This window comes from Eucalyptus grandis, chromosome 11 (assembly GCF_016545825.1).
Source record: "Eucalyptus grandis isolate ANBG69807.140 chromosome 11, ASM1654582v1, whole genome shotgun sequence".
Taxonomy (NCBI): domain Eukaryota; kingdom Viridiplantae; phylum Streptophyta; class Magnoliopsida; order Myrtales; family Myrtaceae; genus Eucalyptus; species Eucalyptus grandis.
This window is the reverse complement of record NC_052622.1, coordinates 30,061,102-30,079,055: the sequence shown is the minus strand read 5'-3', so window position 1 is coordinate 30,079,055 and position 17,954 is coordinate 30,061,102. Positions and strand designations below refer to the sequence as shown.

The following is a 17,954-nucleotide window of genomic DNA, read 5'->3' as shown; positions in this document are numbered from 1 at the left end:
GATATTCTCATTTGTGGAGTTATGTATGAGGATGGTTTCTAGGAAATCAGAGTATCATTAGCATTCACTGTCCGTGCTTTGGATGCAGGACCCGTGATTGCCATGCAGCGATGGGTGGTTGATGATCGAAAGTAAGGTAGTGAGAGTTCTTGGTAGAGAATATGCAGATTTGGATTGTTTTCTCAAATGATTTTCCAAAATTTGTTCCATTGGTGTTACTAGAGCAGATGGTTAGGTTTTTTCCTTCATCTGCTCTTTCATAGCAAGCATATCAGCTAGTTGGTACAAAATATGTTGGGCTGGACTCGGGTGTAATCGAGCTGACTCTGGTGAATCAGAATGGCGATTTCAGAAATTGAAAGTCGTGTCATGATCTATTTTAGGAACGTCGACTCATCATCCGAAGAGTTTTCAGAGATTCCAAGATTTTTACGGAAAATTAGTTCGGATGTCGCGGAAAATCAACGAAAATTCGGATGAAAATAAATTAAAGGAAATTTGAACTGTAAACCGAGCATTATTTGGCGAAGGGCATTTGCAAAAAGAATTTTTGTGGATTTTTCATATCAAAATTTGGACCTCGATTGAGTGAAATTCGGGCTTGGGAGGAGGTTGGATTTTGGATATCAAAAGTGGATTATTTGTGATAATTGAGCAAGAAAGTAATGGGGGACAAGAGGATAGGCTTGTGGACTTTTGGAGACTAGATAATGATGGATTAGATATTTAATTTGATCTTTCTTCCTCTCACCCACGGCTTTTCGAGCAAGCCTCACGCGTCCCTCTCCCTTATCCGTTCGTTCTCTCTCCAAGTCGCTCTCTCTCTCTCTTTTCTTTCCTTCGAAGACCGTCTGCAGCTTCTGTTTTCATTTTCCTTTTCTCTGGACGCCACAGCTCCTCTCTCTCTCTTGCTGCCCTTCTCCTTCACCGTTCGAACTCCAGCGCTCATCTCACGCCAGCTGCTCCGCCATTATTTGGTTTCCCTCGGTCAACTCCAGCAGAATTCTCCAAGTGAAGCCAATTTGTTGACCTCCAAAGCTCCACCGAAGACCCTCATCTCACGCCAGCAGGTTACCCGAAGCAGCTCCAGTTTACGTGGCCGTCTTCAGCTTCTTCAGTCCACGGTTCCACCGGTTTGTTGACCTTGCACCGCCTTCTTCATCCAGCTGCGCGAAGACCAGTTGCCGAAACAACTCCATCGCCCCGCCCCATCTTGGACCGCCAGCAGAACCCACCGAACTCCCCCTCGCTTCCTCGTTGTTGCCTCCATTTTTCCGTGTGAAGAAAACCGAGCGAAGCCTCCACCGCTTGCAGCAGCTCCTTCGACAACGTCCCAGCTGCAGCTTTCCTACACGCGTACGAGACACCACCCAACGAAGACTGCACAGCTCACGCGTGATTTTCCTGCTCCACGCGGCCAGCGTCCATTTCCTTTGCTCGTGGACCAGCCGCAGCGAGCCCATTCCGGTTTTCAGTGGCCCAATTTCAGCTCATTGGAAGCCCGTGAGCAAGCAGCCCACGAAATTGCAGCTCCAATTCAGTCCGCAATTCCAGCCCGCCTTCAATTCCAGCAGCCCATCTTGAAGCCAGCAGGTTCTATTTCAGTCAAGCCCGGCCCAAGACTTCAGCCCTACTTAAGTTCAGCTCAGCCCATCTTCAGCAGGCCCAATCCAACTTGGGTCCAGCCCAAAAGCAAGAACAAATCTCAGTTGGGCTAAGATTTTTTGGGCCAAGTTTAAGGCCCAGTCCAAGCTCGCCGGTGTCGTCGAAAGCCCAATTTCGGCCGCCGTCGCGGTCTCCCGGTCCCCGCTTTTAATCAAGTGAGTTTTGCTCACTAATACTTTCTTAGTTTGCTAATTATGCTTAAAGATTGATTAGATTTAATTAAGTGCAATTAAGTGGTTATATTAGAATAGATTAGTGATTATTAGATAATGGTGACGCATGTTAGGCAATTGAATTGTGCAATTAGCGAATTGACATGTGCTAATATTTATTGAATGCATCTCGGGATTTTTCCCGACCCTTATCGGGCTTCAATTAGGCATTACGGACCTAAATTGGATTTTTAGTATTTATTTATTAATTTTCGAAATTAATTTAATTATTTAATTATTTTCCGTAAATTAGGCAGGGATAGCTGACGACTGGAATTTTATGCTGATTGTCGTGGCACAGTCCGTTTATTTAATTGAGCTTTATTTTGTGTTGAATTGAATTATTTGTGAAATAGGGAATTATTCTTTAATGGAATAATCTTTGGTTATTAATTGGAAAATAACCGGGTGTCGGTTGACAGCACCAAAAGTGTTTTGGTGGACTATAGATAATTGTGGGATTTGTGAAAAGAAAATTATAATATTTTGGCTAAGGCCGATCGTGTACCCACGCATTGGTATTTTTATCAGAATTAATAAAAATGGTGATTTGATTAAATGATCAACTTTTAGCATACTATGAAAGTATGGCTGGCAGTTTCTGGTGAGCTATAATATACTATATTGATAATTGCAGCAGCTTCTGGTGAGCTATAGTATACTATATTGATAATTGCGGCACCTTCTGGTAAGCTATAGTATACTATATTGATAATTGTGGCAGCTTCTGGTGAGCATAAATAGTATACTATATGAGTATAATTGCGGCATCTTATGGTGAGCATATATAATATACTATATCTGGAATTGAGGCAGCTTTTGGCGAGCATAAATCTATAGTATATTATCTCAGTAATTGAGGCAACTTCTGGTGAGCTATATAACCTATTATCGGCTTATAATAAGCAATCCTAAGTATGATCGGACTTATAGGTAGTATTGATTGAAACAGCCGGGGAATGGTCATCGTTGACATGTAATCGACTAAGTCGATTGATCATTGTTTTGATCTGATGTCGTGAATTGATTGATTGAATTGAAATGACCGATGAATGGTCCGATTGAGATGAAATCGACTGGGTCGATTGATCAAGATATTGATCTGCGATTGCTAGGGTATCTACTGAACTATGTTAATATGCAAGTGGAATCTAAGGCCAAGGTAGTGTGCATAGGCAGCCCAAATAGTGTATTAATTCACTAATCGAGTCTTAGGAGGTAGAACTTGCTAAGACGTAGTCTCATCCCGGTTCTGAGGCAACATTTCAGGACCCTGATGAGGAGCCTGAGGAGAAAGAACTTGAAAAGGAGTACCTGAAGGAGAACCCCGATGATGATCCCGAGTACGACCCGAATGAGGACTGAGATCCTAAGAACCCTGGTTATAAGTGGTTGAGTGTTAGACTAGGACTCTGTGAATAATATTATATTATATACTATAAGGTGCTTGTATAAAAGTTTGGTTGTGAATTTTAATATGAAAAATATGACCCTACTTTTCTATCCCATTTCTTTATTGTCTTGGGATTATAATTGCTTTTGTATGTGCATATTAAAATGAAAAGGGTCGGCGATACGTCTTGGGACATCGCATTTAAATTCGGCCAAGGTAAGGGATGTGCGCGTGCCTGAGGATCGGGGCGTGACAAATATATCCTAGCCCGATGTTGCTGAATGCTCAGTCATTATTAACAATGCGTCAAATATGTAGCTATTAATCATGTCTAGCTAGACAATCATAAGAACCAATCCACAAAACCAACCTATCACATTCTTCTAACAATGCCGGTTCATGTTCATGAGGTAGATTCAAGACAACCCAAAATAATTGCAACTCATAGATGTAAGCAATAGCTTTAACTGGTTCATTGCCCGACACCATTAGATCAACTTGTCATACCGAAGAAAGGGGAAAACATTGATCCCCTCTCATCGTTGATAAGTAACAACAAAAAGGAGATACAAATCATATAGAGAAGTTGAGAGAAAAGATAAAGAACACGCTTAGATAAAGCAACCGATAAGAGGAATTTTCTAGACACATACTTATGTTCCAATGGGCTCTCTGCTAATTTTAGCTATGAGTGCATCTTTGACATCATTGGATGCAGCAGCTCTCTTCAGTTCTTCATCTAATGTAAAATTGAACCTTGCGCCAGAAATGAACACAAAATGATGAGCATTGAGGCACAAAAATGACTATACCATAGATAAAGAAGCAAAAAGCTCCTTTTTGATCTCACAAAATGCTTGTGCAAATCAAAGAAAATGAGCCTCCATATTGCATGGCAGAAGAATGAAAAGAAAGTAAGCTTCTTTGTAAGATGAGCAGCAAAAATGCAAGGTTTACAAAGCTCATCTAAGAATAAGGAATTAAGCTCTCTCAATTCAGGGATTGTGGGGATGCAAGAAGATCCAAGAATCTTTGAAAGAAAAAAATCATACATAAAGTACAAACAGTAGGCTAATGGTTCCAGCACACTCTAGTGTAGATATGTATTTCATGCAGTCATTACTTCCTTGATTCAAACGTTTACCTACTTGTGTAATCACATGTTTACACACATAATACATCCATTTGTACATAAAAAATGATGTGAATAGAAGGAAGACTACATTTGGTGCATACAGGTGTAATCAGACAGTGATATGCAGCTATTAACACAATTTCATGCAACTACTCCAAAGGCAACAAACTATGGAATTCATGAAGGTTGCATAATAAATGGTCTTAGGCACACCAAAAAAGAATATCCAAAACTAAATAAATTAATAAACAAAAGGTCAACAAAATTTAAATAATACAACACCAAAGCGAATGGCAGGAAGAAGTCACAGAGGATCATCCAGAAACGTTTCCTTTGGAGCTAGAGGTGTTACAATTTTTCTTGATCTGAGATCGTTGAGTCTTGTACAGTGAACAAAAATTCGAAAGATAGAAGAATTTAATATAGTCTAATTCCCCAAAAACTTCTCATTGAGAAGAAAACCAAGTCAAAAATTTATTCTAACCTCTCCCAGTTAAATCTTCAACCGAGCTAGTGTTGATATTGTAAAACATGCTGTCAGACAAAAATTTAGGTCATCAAACAACTGGATCAATAAAGAGCGGAATGGTATGAATAAGAGAAGCCAAGCTGTTTGAAGTACAGAAGCAGATTATGGTAAACGAACTTCATTTCTTAAACATATAAGGAGGCAACTACTATCTAGATGTCTGGTCATGTCCAAAATAGAGAAAGGATTATAGCCTTCAGAATCCAATTTCATTAACATACAAATTTCCCAAGTTAATGAGCGACATGTGGTGCTAAACCACATTATAAGCTATAAAAAAAATGAGATATCTGAATAAAGTTATGAAAGACTGTACTTTCCATGATTTCTTGCCATCTGACCAGAAAACCAAAGTGACCAATAATTCCTCTTTGAATGTCATCTAGTTAATTGGCATTAAATGATCAACTGGTAGTAAATTTGGAGCTACATATACTTCACGGAAGAGCATACCATCTCCACTATCTACTACATTTGACAACCATTCATTCACCTCCATAATCGGAAATAAGGTTGGATAGAGTAATAGAATGATTTGTTATGTGCCAATTATAAATCAATAGAATGATTTAATGCATTCAAAATAGATTTAACTAACAGGTGCTAGATCAAATATCACCTAAAACTAAGCAATAAATTGTTTTGAGATAAATAGAATCTGATGCAATTAACATTTTGATTCAAGAGCAATTTATCAGTTACATAAGCAGAAGAGACACCTATTTATAGTTAAATCCCTTCTATAAGCATCCTCTTCTATAGTGCCAAAATCCTGTAAGAGAAGTCAAATTAAACAACTATTCACAAAAGTAACAATCGGGAAACTAGCATGATTTTCATGTCATAAATAGTTGAACAAAAGCGCAATCACATTGGAAGCACCAGCTTCTTCTTTTTTTTTTTGGGGGGTTGTGGAGTAATAAATAAACAAATGTTTGCTCCAAGCATTGGCAATTTAAGAGAAAACACCAAGCTATAGTAAAAAATGACTAGCCATGCATACAAAATATAAGAGGCCTTCAGCTCATTGCTTTTAGCTTTCATGATAATTCTTAAGCCCTCTTATCTTATGATGATATACTAGACACTTATAAGAAATTAATGTTTGTTCAACAAGTCTCTCGAGTGAATTAGCAAAAGAAATAAAATAATTTAGAAGAAAGTTCCTCAATCAAGATTGTCCAAGGATGGACGTATGATTGTTAGATTTAAGTCATTTTACTATTGATCATGAGCTACATACTTGTCATTTGTGGGCTTGCATTCCCTAAGTACAAGTACCGCTGTGGAGTGAGCAAGTTGTTGCTCTATTGAGAATGCCTACCTAATTAGCTTATCTTTCTTTCCTTAAAAAAGAAAGAGTTCATGAAAACGTTAAAAACTATTTTTACTATATACTGGTAATGATACCGTCTAGTTAGCCCTAACTAAACAAGATAATAAGATACAGGTGGAAAGGAAATAAACAACAAATGAAATAACAATTGTATTACTGCATACTAGCTGGGTGGGAATGCAGCTATTCTCACTATACTTTTTAGACCTTAAAGTCCCAAAATCTATCCATATATCATAGAGGCGCATCCTCACTGTTTCCAGATGTTTTGACTGGTTTAGGTTGCTGCAAAACTAAATTTATGTAAAAATGTCTTCAAATACCCAATCAGAATGGAGACAGCATTTGCCACAACAATATATCACAACCTAATTCAATCAAATAATAGGAGAAAATATTCACGTAATAACAAGTTCCAAATGCAACTATGCCAACAAAACCATATTTCATGACTAACATACAAAAACAAGTTAAGAGATTATAGGAGACAAAAAAGAGAATCTCTTCTACAGAGTTTAAGACAGTAGACCTTGCCAAAAAATGAGACTAAAATATAAAAATCAAAGGGCAAAAAAAGTAGCACGAAAGAGTATTCTCAAAAATATCTTCATCCTACAAACACTCGTTATTCTAATTAAAGTGAACCATTTGTTCTACACTTAACCATATTTCAAAGCCCAAGGAGAAATATTTAAGAGGGCCAATTAATCTTGATTTCTAAGTGTAGATTCCCTCAAAGAGTAGCTTTATCTCTAGGGAGACTACTTTATAAATCATGAGGTGATCAACTTCTGATGATAGTCTTTCTTTGGAGGGATATAGAGTTTGTAAGATGTGCACGATATGAGCAATTTGAACACTTATTTGACTTATTTGATTTACTTAATAGTTTTTAGGTTGTACTTTGAGGTCAGTGCAAAGCAGTGTGACCACACAGATAGAAATGGATTGTTTTCAGTGAAAATTGATCAAAGCTACAATGGTCTTGCACAACCTAAACCACACGCGTGCCAACCTTAACATATAGATTACATTCAATATATAGAATCCATCGTTTATAAAATGTCTAGCACTTCAAATTTCATGAAGTAAAAGAAACAGTTTTATCATGAAGAATCAAGAGTCTTTTGTCTTCAAAATAGCAATCTCAAAGCCTTCAAAACACCCTTATAATCCTCTTCCTTCACACTTTCAACTAGCATTGCTTGATCCCAAGGTTTTAGTTATTTGACTAGGCATTGTGGATCTGTTCCTCTTTAATTTATATTCTAGTTAACACTCCTTTCGAGTCTTTCATTTTCAGCGATGAAAAATCACTATGTAAGACATGAAGTGCACAACAAACAAATAACCATCGCTCACATTACAGACTTCTGGTGCTGAATAAACATTGACCAACACCAAACACATAAACTTCATGTCAAATCATACATTCATAAATTAAAATATGAAAAGTATGGAGCTCAGTGTACCTGTGATTTTATAAATTCATACATTAGCTTTTCATATTTTAATGTATGAATGTATGATTTGACATGAAGTTCATGTGTTGAGTGTTGGTCAATGTTTATTCAGCACTAGAAGTTTGTAATGTGAGCAGTGGTTATTTGTTTGTTGTGCACTCCATGTCTTATATAGTGATTCTTCATCGTTGAAAATGAAAAAACTTGAAAGGAGTGTTCACTAGAGTATAAATTAAAGAGGAATAAATAGATCCACAATACCTAGTCAAATAACTAAGACCTTGGGATCAAGCAATGCCAACTGAAAGTGTGAAAGAAGAGCATTATAAATGTGCTTTGAAGGCTTTGAGATTGCTATTTTAAAGATAAAAGACTCTTGATTCTTCATGATAAAACTGTTTCTTTTACTTCATGAAATTTGAAGTGCTAGACATTTTATAGACGATGGATTCTATGTATTGAATGTGATCTATATGTTAGGGTTGGCACACATGTGGTTTAGGTTGTGCAAGACCCTTGTAGCTTTTATCAATTTTCACTGAAAACAATCCATTTCTATCTATGTGGTCACACTGCTTTGCACTGACCTCAAAATACAACCCAAAAACTATTAAGTAAATCAAATAAGTCAAAGAAGGGTTCAAATTGCTAATCTCGTGCACATCTTACAAACTCTATATCCCTCCAAAGAAAGATTATCATCAAAAGTTGATCACCTCATGATTTATAAAGTAGTTTCCCTAGAGATAAAGCTACTCTTGGAGGGAATCTACACTTAGAAATCAAGATTAATTGGCCCTCTTAAATATTTCTCCTTGGGCTTTGAAATATGGTTAAGTGTAGAACAAATGGTTCACTTTAATTAGAATAAGGAGCGTTTGCAGGATGAAGATATTTTTTGAGAATACTCCTTTCCTGCTACTTTTTTTGCCCCTTGATTTTTATATTTTAGTCTCATTTTCTGGCAAGGTCTACTGTCTTAAACTCTGTAGAAGAGATTCTCTTTTTTGTCTCCTATAATCTCTTAACTTGTTTTTGTATGTTAGTCATGAAATATGGTTTTGTTGGCATAGTTGCATTTGGAACTTGTTATTACATGAATATTTTCTCCTATTATCTGATTGAATTAGGTTGTAGTATATTGTTGTGACAGATGCTGTCTCCATTCTAATTGGGTATTTGAAGACGTTTTTACATAAATTTAGTTTTGCAGCAATCCAAACAAGTCAAAACATTTGGAAATAGTGAGGATGCGCCTCTATGATATATGGATAGATTTTGTGACTTTAAGGTCTAAAAAGTACAATGAGAATAGCTGCATTCCCACCTAGATGGTATGCAGTAGTACAGTTGTTATTTCATTTGTTGTTTATTTTCTTTCCATCTCTATCTTATTATCTTGTTTAGCTAGGGCTAACTAGACGGTATCATTACCAGTATATAGTAAAAATAGCTTTTAACGCTTTCATGAACTATTTCTTTTTTAAGGAAAGAAAGATAAGCTAATTAGGTAGGCAATCTCAATAGAGCAACGGCTTGCTCACTCCACAACGGTACTTGTACTCTGGGAATGCAATCTCACAAATGACAAGTAGCTCATGATCAATAGTAAAATGATTTAAATCTAACAATCATACGTCTATCCTTGGACAGTCTTTATTGATGAATTTTCTTCTAAATTATTTTTCTTTCATTTGCTAATTCACTCGAGAGATTTTTTGAACAAACATGAGTTTCTTATAAGTGTCTAGTATATCATCATAAGATAAGAGGGCCTAAGAATCATCATGAAAGCTAAAAGTAATGAGCTCAAGGCCTCTTATATTTTGTATGCATGGCTAGTCATTTTTGACATTAGGTTGGTGTTTTCTCTTAAATTGTCAATGCTTGGAGCAAACATTTGTTTATTTATTACTTTATCCCCCAAAAAAAAAAAGAAGCCCTGGTGCTTCCAATGTGATTGCGCTTTTGTTCAACATGACCTAAAAATCATGCTAATTTCCCGGTTGTTACTTTTGTGAATAGTTGTTCAATTTGATTTCTCTTACAAGATTTTGGCACTGCAGAAGATGATGCTTATAGAAGGGATTTAACAATAAATAGGTATCTCTTCTGCTTATGTAACTGATAAATTGCTCTTGAATCAAAATGTTAATTGCATCACATTCTGTTTATCTCAAAACAATTTATTGCTTAGTTTTAGGTGGTAATTGATCTAATACCTGTTAGTTAAATCTATTTTGAATGCATTAAATCATTCTATTGCTCTATAATTGGCACATAACAAATCATTCTATTACTTTATCAAACCTTATTTCCAATTATGGAGGTGAATGAATGGTTGTCAGTTGTAGCAGATAGTGGACATGGTCTGCTCTTCCGTGAAGTATGTGTAGCTCCAAATTTACTACCAGTTGATCATTTAATGCAAGTTAACTAGATGAAAATTAAAGAGAAATTACTGGTCATTTTGGTTTTCTGGTCAGATGGTAAGAAATCATGGAATGTACAGTCTTTCATATCTTTATTCGGATATCTCATTTTTTATAGCTTATAATGTGGTTTAGCACTGCATGCCGCTCATTAACTTGGGGAATTTATATGTTAATGAAATTGGATTCTGAATGCTATAATCCTTTCTCTATTTTAGACATGACCGGACATCTATATAGCAGTTGCCTCCTTATATGTTCAAGAAATGAAGTTCGTTTACCATAATTTGCTCATGTACTTCAAATAGCTTGGCTTCTCTTATTCATACCATTCCGCTCTATATTGATCCGGTTGTTTGATGACCTAAATTTTTGTCTGACGGCATGTTTTACAATATCAACACTAGCTCAATTGAAGATTTAACTGGGAGAGGTCATAATAAATTTTTGACTTGGTTTTCTTCTCAATGAGAAGTTTTTGGGGAATTAGACTATATTAAATTCTTCTACTTTTCGAATTTTTGTTCACGGTACAGAACTCGACGATTTTAGATCAGTAAAAATTGTGACACCTCTAGCTCCAAATGAAACATTTCTGGATGATCCTCTGTGAGTTCTTCATACCATTCGCTTTGGTGTTGTTTTATTTAAATTTTGTTAACCTTTTGTTTCTTAATTTATTTAGTTTTGGATGTTCTTATTTAGTGTGCCTGAGACCATTTATTATGCAACCTTCATGAGTTCCATAGTTTGTTGCCTTTGGAGTAGTTGCATGAAATTGTGTTAACAGTTGCATGTGATTGTCTGAGTACACCTATATGCACCTAATGCGGTCTTCCTTCTATTCACATCATTTTTTATGTACAAATGGATGTTCTATGTGTGCAGACATGTGACTGCACAAGTAGGTAAAGGTTTGAATCAAGAAAGTAATGACTGCATGAAATACGTATCTACAATAGAGTGTGCTGGAACCATTAGCCTACCGTTTGTACTTTATGGATGATTCTTTTCTTTCAAAGACTCTTGGATCCTCTTGCATCCCCACAATCCCTGAATTGAGAGAGCTTAATGCCTTATTCTTAGATGAGCTTTTTAAACATTGCATTTTTGCAGCTCATCTTACAAAGAAGCTTACTTTCTTTTCATTCTTCTGCCATGCAATGTGGACGATCATTTTCTTTGATTTGTACAAGAGTTTTGCGAGATCAAAAATGAGCTTTTTGCTACTTTATCTATGGTATAGTCATTTTTGTGCCTCCATGCTCATCAGCTTGTGTTCATTTCAAGCGCAAGATTCAGTTTTACATTGGATGAAGAGCTGAAGAGAGGTGCTGCATCCAATGATGTCAAAGATGCACTCGTAGCTAAAATTAGCAGAGAACGCATTGGAACAGAAGTATGTGTCTAGAAAATTTCTCTTATCGGCTGCTTTATCTAAATAAATATTTTTTCATGGGAGTTCTTGTTGTACGCGTGTTTTTTATCTTTTCTCTCAACTTCTCTATATGATTTGTATCTCCTTTTTGTTGTTACTTAGCAATGATGAGAGGGGATCAATGTTTTCCCCTTTCTTCGGTATGACAAGTTGATCTGATGGTGTCGGGCAATGAACCAATTAACGTTATTGCTTACATCTATGAGTTGCAATTATTTTGGGTTGTCTTGAATCTACCTCATGAACATGAACAGGCATTGTCAGAAGAATGCGATAGGTTGGTTTTGTGGATTGGTTCTTATGATTGTCTAGCTAGACATGATTGATAGCTACATATTTGATGCACTGTTAATAATGACTGAGCATTTAGCAGCCTCAAGCTAGGATATATCGGTTGTGACAATCTAATTTATTCCACTTATGTGAATTGTATCTAGTTGTTAGTTATTAGGAAGAATAAATGAGACTTGTGCTTATGAATGTATTAGGGAATATGTTACAATTTTGACAAAACTGGTTTGGGAAGAAGGAAACGCAGTGGAAATCTTTAGTGACAAAAGAGAAAAAATAATAAATATTACTGCAACTTATAGAGAATTCATAATGTTTTTTCATGTGAAATATGACACAATTTTATCTCCATCCTTCTTTTGGCCCTAAGAGACTGGTGAGTGTATACAATTCCTTTTTTTTTTTTTTTTTTTTTTTTTTTTGGTGGGGTTTGGGGGCGGGGGCGGGGGACCTAATTTATGGTGGTGCCTTCAAAAGCTTCTATGTCCAAAAATCTACCCAACTGGGTCTAGAGGCTAGAGCCTTGCTATTTCCTATAGGATGAACAAATGAAGAGTACTAATGTTTCTTTTGATGTAAGTATAGAAGCATTATTAAGAGAAGAAGGCACGCTACTAAAGCAATCTAAGTATACTGTTAAAAGGAAAGACAAGTTGATGACATTGAGAGAAGGAAGCAAGCTAAAACAATATCGAATTAAGTCCAAAAGGATCATGTGAAAAGCATCAAGAAAGGCTACTATTCAAAGTGCTACGCACTTTCTAGAGCTCTTCATGGTTTAGCAAACAACATCTTTCAAGTTGTTGGGAGGCATTATAGAGTCTCTACCGTTCTCATGTTTCTTTCCATGATAATTTTAATTAAGGTTGTTATGTCCCTTTTCTAAATCGAGTTAGTAATTTCATTTCTACACAAATTTCCCAAAGCTTCTACCACTTTTAGAATTTGATTGTAGAAATTTGTAGTTTCTCTTATTCTCATTGTTGTGTCAGTGCATAGTTGCTTACACATTGCATCTGTTGGTATGTTTCTAGGCTCTGTTGGTACTATTTCATGTTGGTTCATGCTTGATTTTTGTGTTTTTCATCCAAAAATTTATATGCAGTTAAGTGGCTTTATGGTATTAAAACTACTATTTGGCTTATAGACTCATGATGGGATGCTTGTTTTTGGTTTTCCAGTGACAGATGAAATAAGCGATTCATGAAACACTATATGCTTAATCTTTCGCAGAGTTGTGTGATTTTCATTATATTTTGGATGGACGATGTCATAATATGGCTTTAGAAGTTTTGACTTGATAAGGATCAATTTAAAGCACTTGGTTGCTTTATTATCATGAAGATCTTATATTTTGGCAAAAATAGGCAACTTATGGAGTGGTGATGCGAAATTAGCTATACTTGTTAGCAGGAGATAAGTTATCAATTTTAGGTAGCTCCATTCATCTTGTCTGAACCAAATGAAATTTTTCAGAATTTATTATTTGCTCATTTATTTTGCTTCCTTGTAGTTTTCCTTTATTTCTTTTCGAACTTGCACTTGATTGACAATTGCGTTATGTCGCGGGTTTATGTGATCAATGTTTTTTTTTTTTTTTAGAAAAGAAAATTGTAGAAACATGCAAAGAATTATTGTGGGCATGCTGATCTCCTTCTACAGGCACTAGTCGCTTGAATCTTGTAAGTTCAATCTTGCATTGTAATACTATTACTCTATTATATATGCCCAAGTTTCTCTTGTTTAGATTCTGTTACTTCTTACCAGCGACAGCATTCTCATTGTGATTGTTTTACTAGACTGAGATCGAGATCGAAACCTGGGTGGTTGCTGCCGAGTGGGTAGGACCATCGTGGCGGCAGCCAACCTGTCCCTGCCCACTTTTTTTGTGACCTTTTACTGAATTTTTATTTTTTGTTGTGACCACATGAATAGAAAATACAACAACAAGAGCACGATATGCATCCCCCATGCTCCGACAGTCAAGGTTGTAAATGGTAATACTCCAATTTCGTTGTTCTTTTGTTCTTTTGTTTCTCGGAACGAAAAAAGAATTAAAATTCGTTTAGTAATGTCAACTAATTTTTTTATTTTCCAAAATATAAAAGTAGTCAGAGAATAAATTTAAAATAGAAACAAGAAGTAGAAAAAAAATAATTTCTTGATCCCGAGAACAATTTCTAAAAATAAGTCATTTTCTTTCTTTTCTTCTTCTTCCTTGCCGCTGCTGCTCCTTGCTGTCCGTCACCCCCTGTTGCCGTTCGCCGGCGTTGGCTGCCGCCACCGACTAGAGGAGGAGCAAGAAGAAGAAGAGTGGAAAAAAGTAAAAATCTAAAAAATATATATAAAATAGATAAAATAAATACTGCCTTATAAAAAAAATATGGATCGTATTGAACGCATTACTGTTCATTTTCTATCCTAAGAATAAAAATTTTATATGGCTACCAAACGCGTTCATTTACACAAAAATTGTTCATGGGAATAGAAATTGAAAAAAATTAACTTTGAAAAGAAATTATTCTTCAAAATAGAGTATTACCAAAAAATTCCTAAAAAATCGATGGACTAACCGCGACACTTTTTAAAAAATACCGAGTGTCATTTTGAACCAAAAGTAATACATATAAAGGGAGTTTGGGTTTCGAATCGGGCAAAAAAAGAGATACCATCGGTGCCATTTCACTTAAATTTTTAATGAATATTAAAGTTCCTAATCATGCATAAGTGTCATTAGTCAAATGAGTGAGTAAACTGGTCACAAAGAATTCTTTAATGACATGACGAGATTATAAATCGAATCTATATTTTATGTTAATAAAAATAGGTGTATATTTTGTCAATATAAAAGATAACCGAGTGCGGCAACAAGTCATTTTATTAAATCAATTAATTTTTATTTATCGAGTACTACTTATTACAAGAAGAAGTTAGTGACGAATGTTGAGAAGAAAAAATATTATGGGCGGGTCCAACGAATTCCGACCTAATGAATACATGCGCAATTAAAATTCTCGAGAAATATTACATTTGTGTATTATTAAGACCGTTGACGACACTCGATCTCTATATTACGGATAGTAAATTCTCGTACGTGGAAATTGGTTATCCCATGAAAGTTATAAATCGAATTGAAAAAATAAAATTACGTCGTTTCTGCTGCTTCGGCACCGCCGTCTGTCCCTCCACCTCCTCTTCGTCATCCGCTCCCACCGCCAAGAAGAAGCCCCTCGTCTTCCTCGGCTCTCCTCAGGTCCTCTCTCTCGTTGCAGGCGTGTATCTACTCGTACCAGTTCGTTCCTGTGAGAATCCGCATGATGTGTAGCCTTTAAAGTTCCTTCATTTACTCAAGTGGGCAGGTCTCGGCCACTGTTCTTGACGCCCTCTTCAACGCCCCGAGCTCCCCGGACTCCCCGTTTGAGGTACCGCCTCCAACCTCGTTGCGTTGTGGTCTCTTTCATCTATCCGCTGAGCTCTGCCTGCTGTTCCCGTCCATTGCTTTACCCGGTTTCGCGGCGTCGCTCGGTTTACTGGGTGTATTTTATTTGCGAGATATATGTACGCGTTTAATGCATAGGAGACTGGAGATGGGTGCTTTTTGAAATTCCATGTTGAGCTGAAGATAGATGTGATCGCTGTGTTGGCAATGTTGGGTTGTTTGGAGAGGTTATGGTCAGCCCGCGACGGTAAGGGGGCGAATGGTTGGATTCGTTGATTAGTATGGCCTGATTTTCGACATCCAGTGGTGGTGACTCGCGTCCCTAATACGGTGCGATTTAGGTTGCAGCAATAGTTATCCAACCGCCGGCTAGAAGAAACAGGGGGAAAAGGATCATGCCGTCTCCGGTGGCACAATATGCGCTCGACAGGGGATTCTCCCCCGAACTTATTCTCAAGCCAGAACCAGCAGGAGAGGTAATGTAGATCTAGTGCCTTTTTCTCTATCTCTATTGTTTTTCTTTTTTATGGTCTCAGTGATTTTGAATTTATTCGCTGCATTCAGCTGAAGTATTCTAGTTCGTTGAGCTAGAATGGAGCTTGGACTTCTCATTTATCTTTTCTCCGTACAAGTTGAACTGCTTGTTTTTATTACAGCTATCTGTATAGCTACTTTACTAGTCTAAGTGGTTCCTTCTCGTCCTCCTGGTTTCGACATGCTTGTTACTCTTCTTATTTACGTACAAGTATCAGAACTGTTGGAGAGGTTATCTGATGGTTCTCCCTTGCATGTTAATGCAGACGAACTGTACATATCTTCTCGTCTTTTCGGTCGCTCAGTACTTAGTTCGCTGGAGATATTAGTTACTGATAAGTCGTTGACGATGCATTTGATTTATCAACCACTTAACTTCTTTTTCTTCAAATTCCTCGAGTTCTTCTGTATTGCTTGGATGGCGCTACTCTAGAAAGTTCGACATTGTAAAGATGGCGCGAAACTTTCAATAGGGCTAAGATTTTGCTTTTCTTGCAGGAATCCTTCCGTATACTTTAAGAGCATTGAATCCCGATATTTGCATCACCGCAGCATATGGAAATATTCTACCGAGCAAGTTTCTTAAAATTCCTCCATTGGGTTAGTCAAATGCAATGCCGGCTTCTTATTATAATCTGCATGATTATCTTCCAGATCATGCGATTATACCAATGATTGATCTTCTCGTTTTTGTTAAATGTCAATCAATGAACATTTTTAAAGTCACGAGGCTGCATGAATAACAGTTGATCGGTTTACTTATCTGCAATTAGGGACTGTTAATATACACCCAAGCCTACTACCATTATACCGTGGCACTGCTCCAGTTCAAAGAGCAATTCAGGTAGGCTTAAGTTAACATATGCTTACAGAACATGTGATTAAATAAGGAGGATATTCTCATTTGTGGAGTTATGTACGAGGATGGTTTCGAGGAAACCGGAGTATCATTAGCATTCACTGTCCGTGCTTTGGATGCAGGACCCGTGATTGCCACTCGGCGATGGGAAGTTGATGATCGAAAGTAAGGTAGTGAGAGTTCTTGGTAGAGAATATGCAGATTTGGATTGATCTTCTCGTTTTTGTTAAATGTCAATCAATGGACATTTTTAAAGTCACGAGGCTGCATGAATAACATTTGATCGGTTTACTTATCTGCAATTAGGGACTGTTAATATACACCCAAGCCTACTACCGTTATACCGTGGCACTACTCTATCATCACCATATGATATTTATCACAAAAAGAAAATAATAATAATAAATCACAAAAAAAGGCACGGCGATTTTAACGAGAGGCCCACTTTATAAGGTGGGCCACTTTCCACGGGCCGCCCTTTCTTTATCGATCGTATTCTTCACCGTCCAAAATCACCATGACCCGGCCCAACTCCCCTCTCGAACAGACCTGCGCCCCGCTCGTGTGGGCTCCCCCGGTTCGAACTCGAACGCAGAGATCAAAACCAGAGAGAATCACCAAAATCCATAACGAAGCTCAAGCCCCGCAGAAGCGATGGACGCGTGGTGGATCACATCCTCCACGCGCACAGAAGAGAATCGCCTCCCGCGCAGCCTCTCTGACCGCCATCGCGGGCACGCATTCTGCACGCGGGCGCCGACGATGGTAGCTAGGTCAGGCTGCTGCTGCCGCTTCCTCCTCGCCGGCCACAAAGCGCACCATGCCTCGGTTTCGATACGGTTCTCCCGCGTTTGATCGTCACGATTCAGGTGATTCCTATCGCCTCCTTTGTTCGTGCTCGTTTCGTTTCACGACCGCCCTGGGGGGATGTTTCGTGGGATGAAGGTGCATTGGAGTTCGGTTCGTCGGAGGAATGAGCGTGGGGTTCTTAGAGTTTGGGGTTTTGGGCTTTAATGCTTGCAAGGACGAGGTTCTAGTCGATTTGAGTATGGATCGTGTAAATTATTTGATCAAACTGAAGACCCACATGGATGGTCAATCAGAATAAGAAGTTAAAAGCCATCATGCAATCATTTTTTTATGCCATTTTCAATTTCATAATTGCTCATACGATGTGGTTATCCATGCATAATTTTTCATGGTAAAAAAAATCGATGCTCGCGCAGAA

General features: G+C 37.3%; 1 protein-coding gene and 1 long non-coding RNA gene across 4 annotated transcripts; both read left to right on the top strand.

Annotated features, from left to right (window-relative positions):
• The first annotated feature begins 889 nt into the window (after positions 1 to 889).
• On the top strand, positions 890 to 13,990 carry LOC120289638. The gene is made up of 3 exons (XR_005547744.1): positions 890 to 1,820; positions 13,497 to 13,576; positions 13,830 to 13,990. It is a non-coding gene; the product is annotated as an uncharacterized LOC120289638 (long non-coding RNA).
• Positions 13,991 to 14,063: 73 nt separating this feature from the next.
• LOC120289634 lies at positions 14,064 to 16,980 on the top strand. 3 transcript variants are annotated; one of them, XR_005547739.1, is made up of 5 exons: positions 14,064 to 15,147; positions 15,254 to 15,316; positions 15,675 to 15,809; positions 16,366 to 16,467; positions 16,641 to 16,980. XR_005547739.1 is itself a non-coding variant. In XM_039304865.1 (4 exons), the coding sequence occupies exons 1-4, from the start codon at positions 14,884 to 14,886 to the stop codon at positions 16,384 to 16,386; spliced, it is 483 nt and encodes a 160-aa protein (XP_039160799.1). In that variant the 5' UTR covers positions 14,064 to 14,883; the 3' UTR covers positions 16,387 to 16,627. The 3 variants fall into 3 exon arrangements, 1 of the variants encoding a protein (XP_039160799.1); XM_039304865.1 differs by lacking the exon at positions 16,641 to 16,980 and having other exon boundaries at positions 16,366 to 16,627; XR_005547740.1 differs by lacking the exons at positions 16,366 to 16,467; positions 16,641 to 16,980 and having other exon boundaries at positions 14,064 to 15,580; positions 15,675 to 15,781.
• The last annotated feature ends 974 nt before the right edge of the window (positions 16,981 to 17,954 follow it).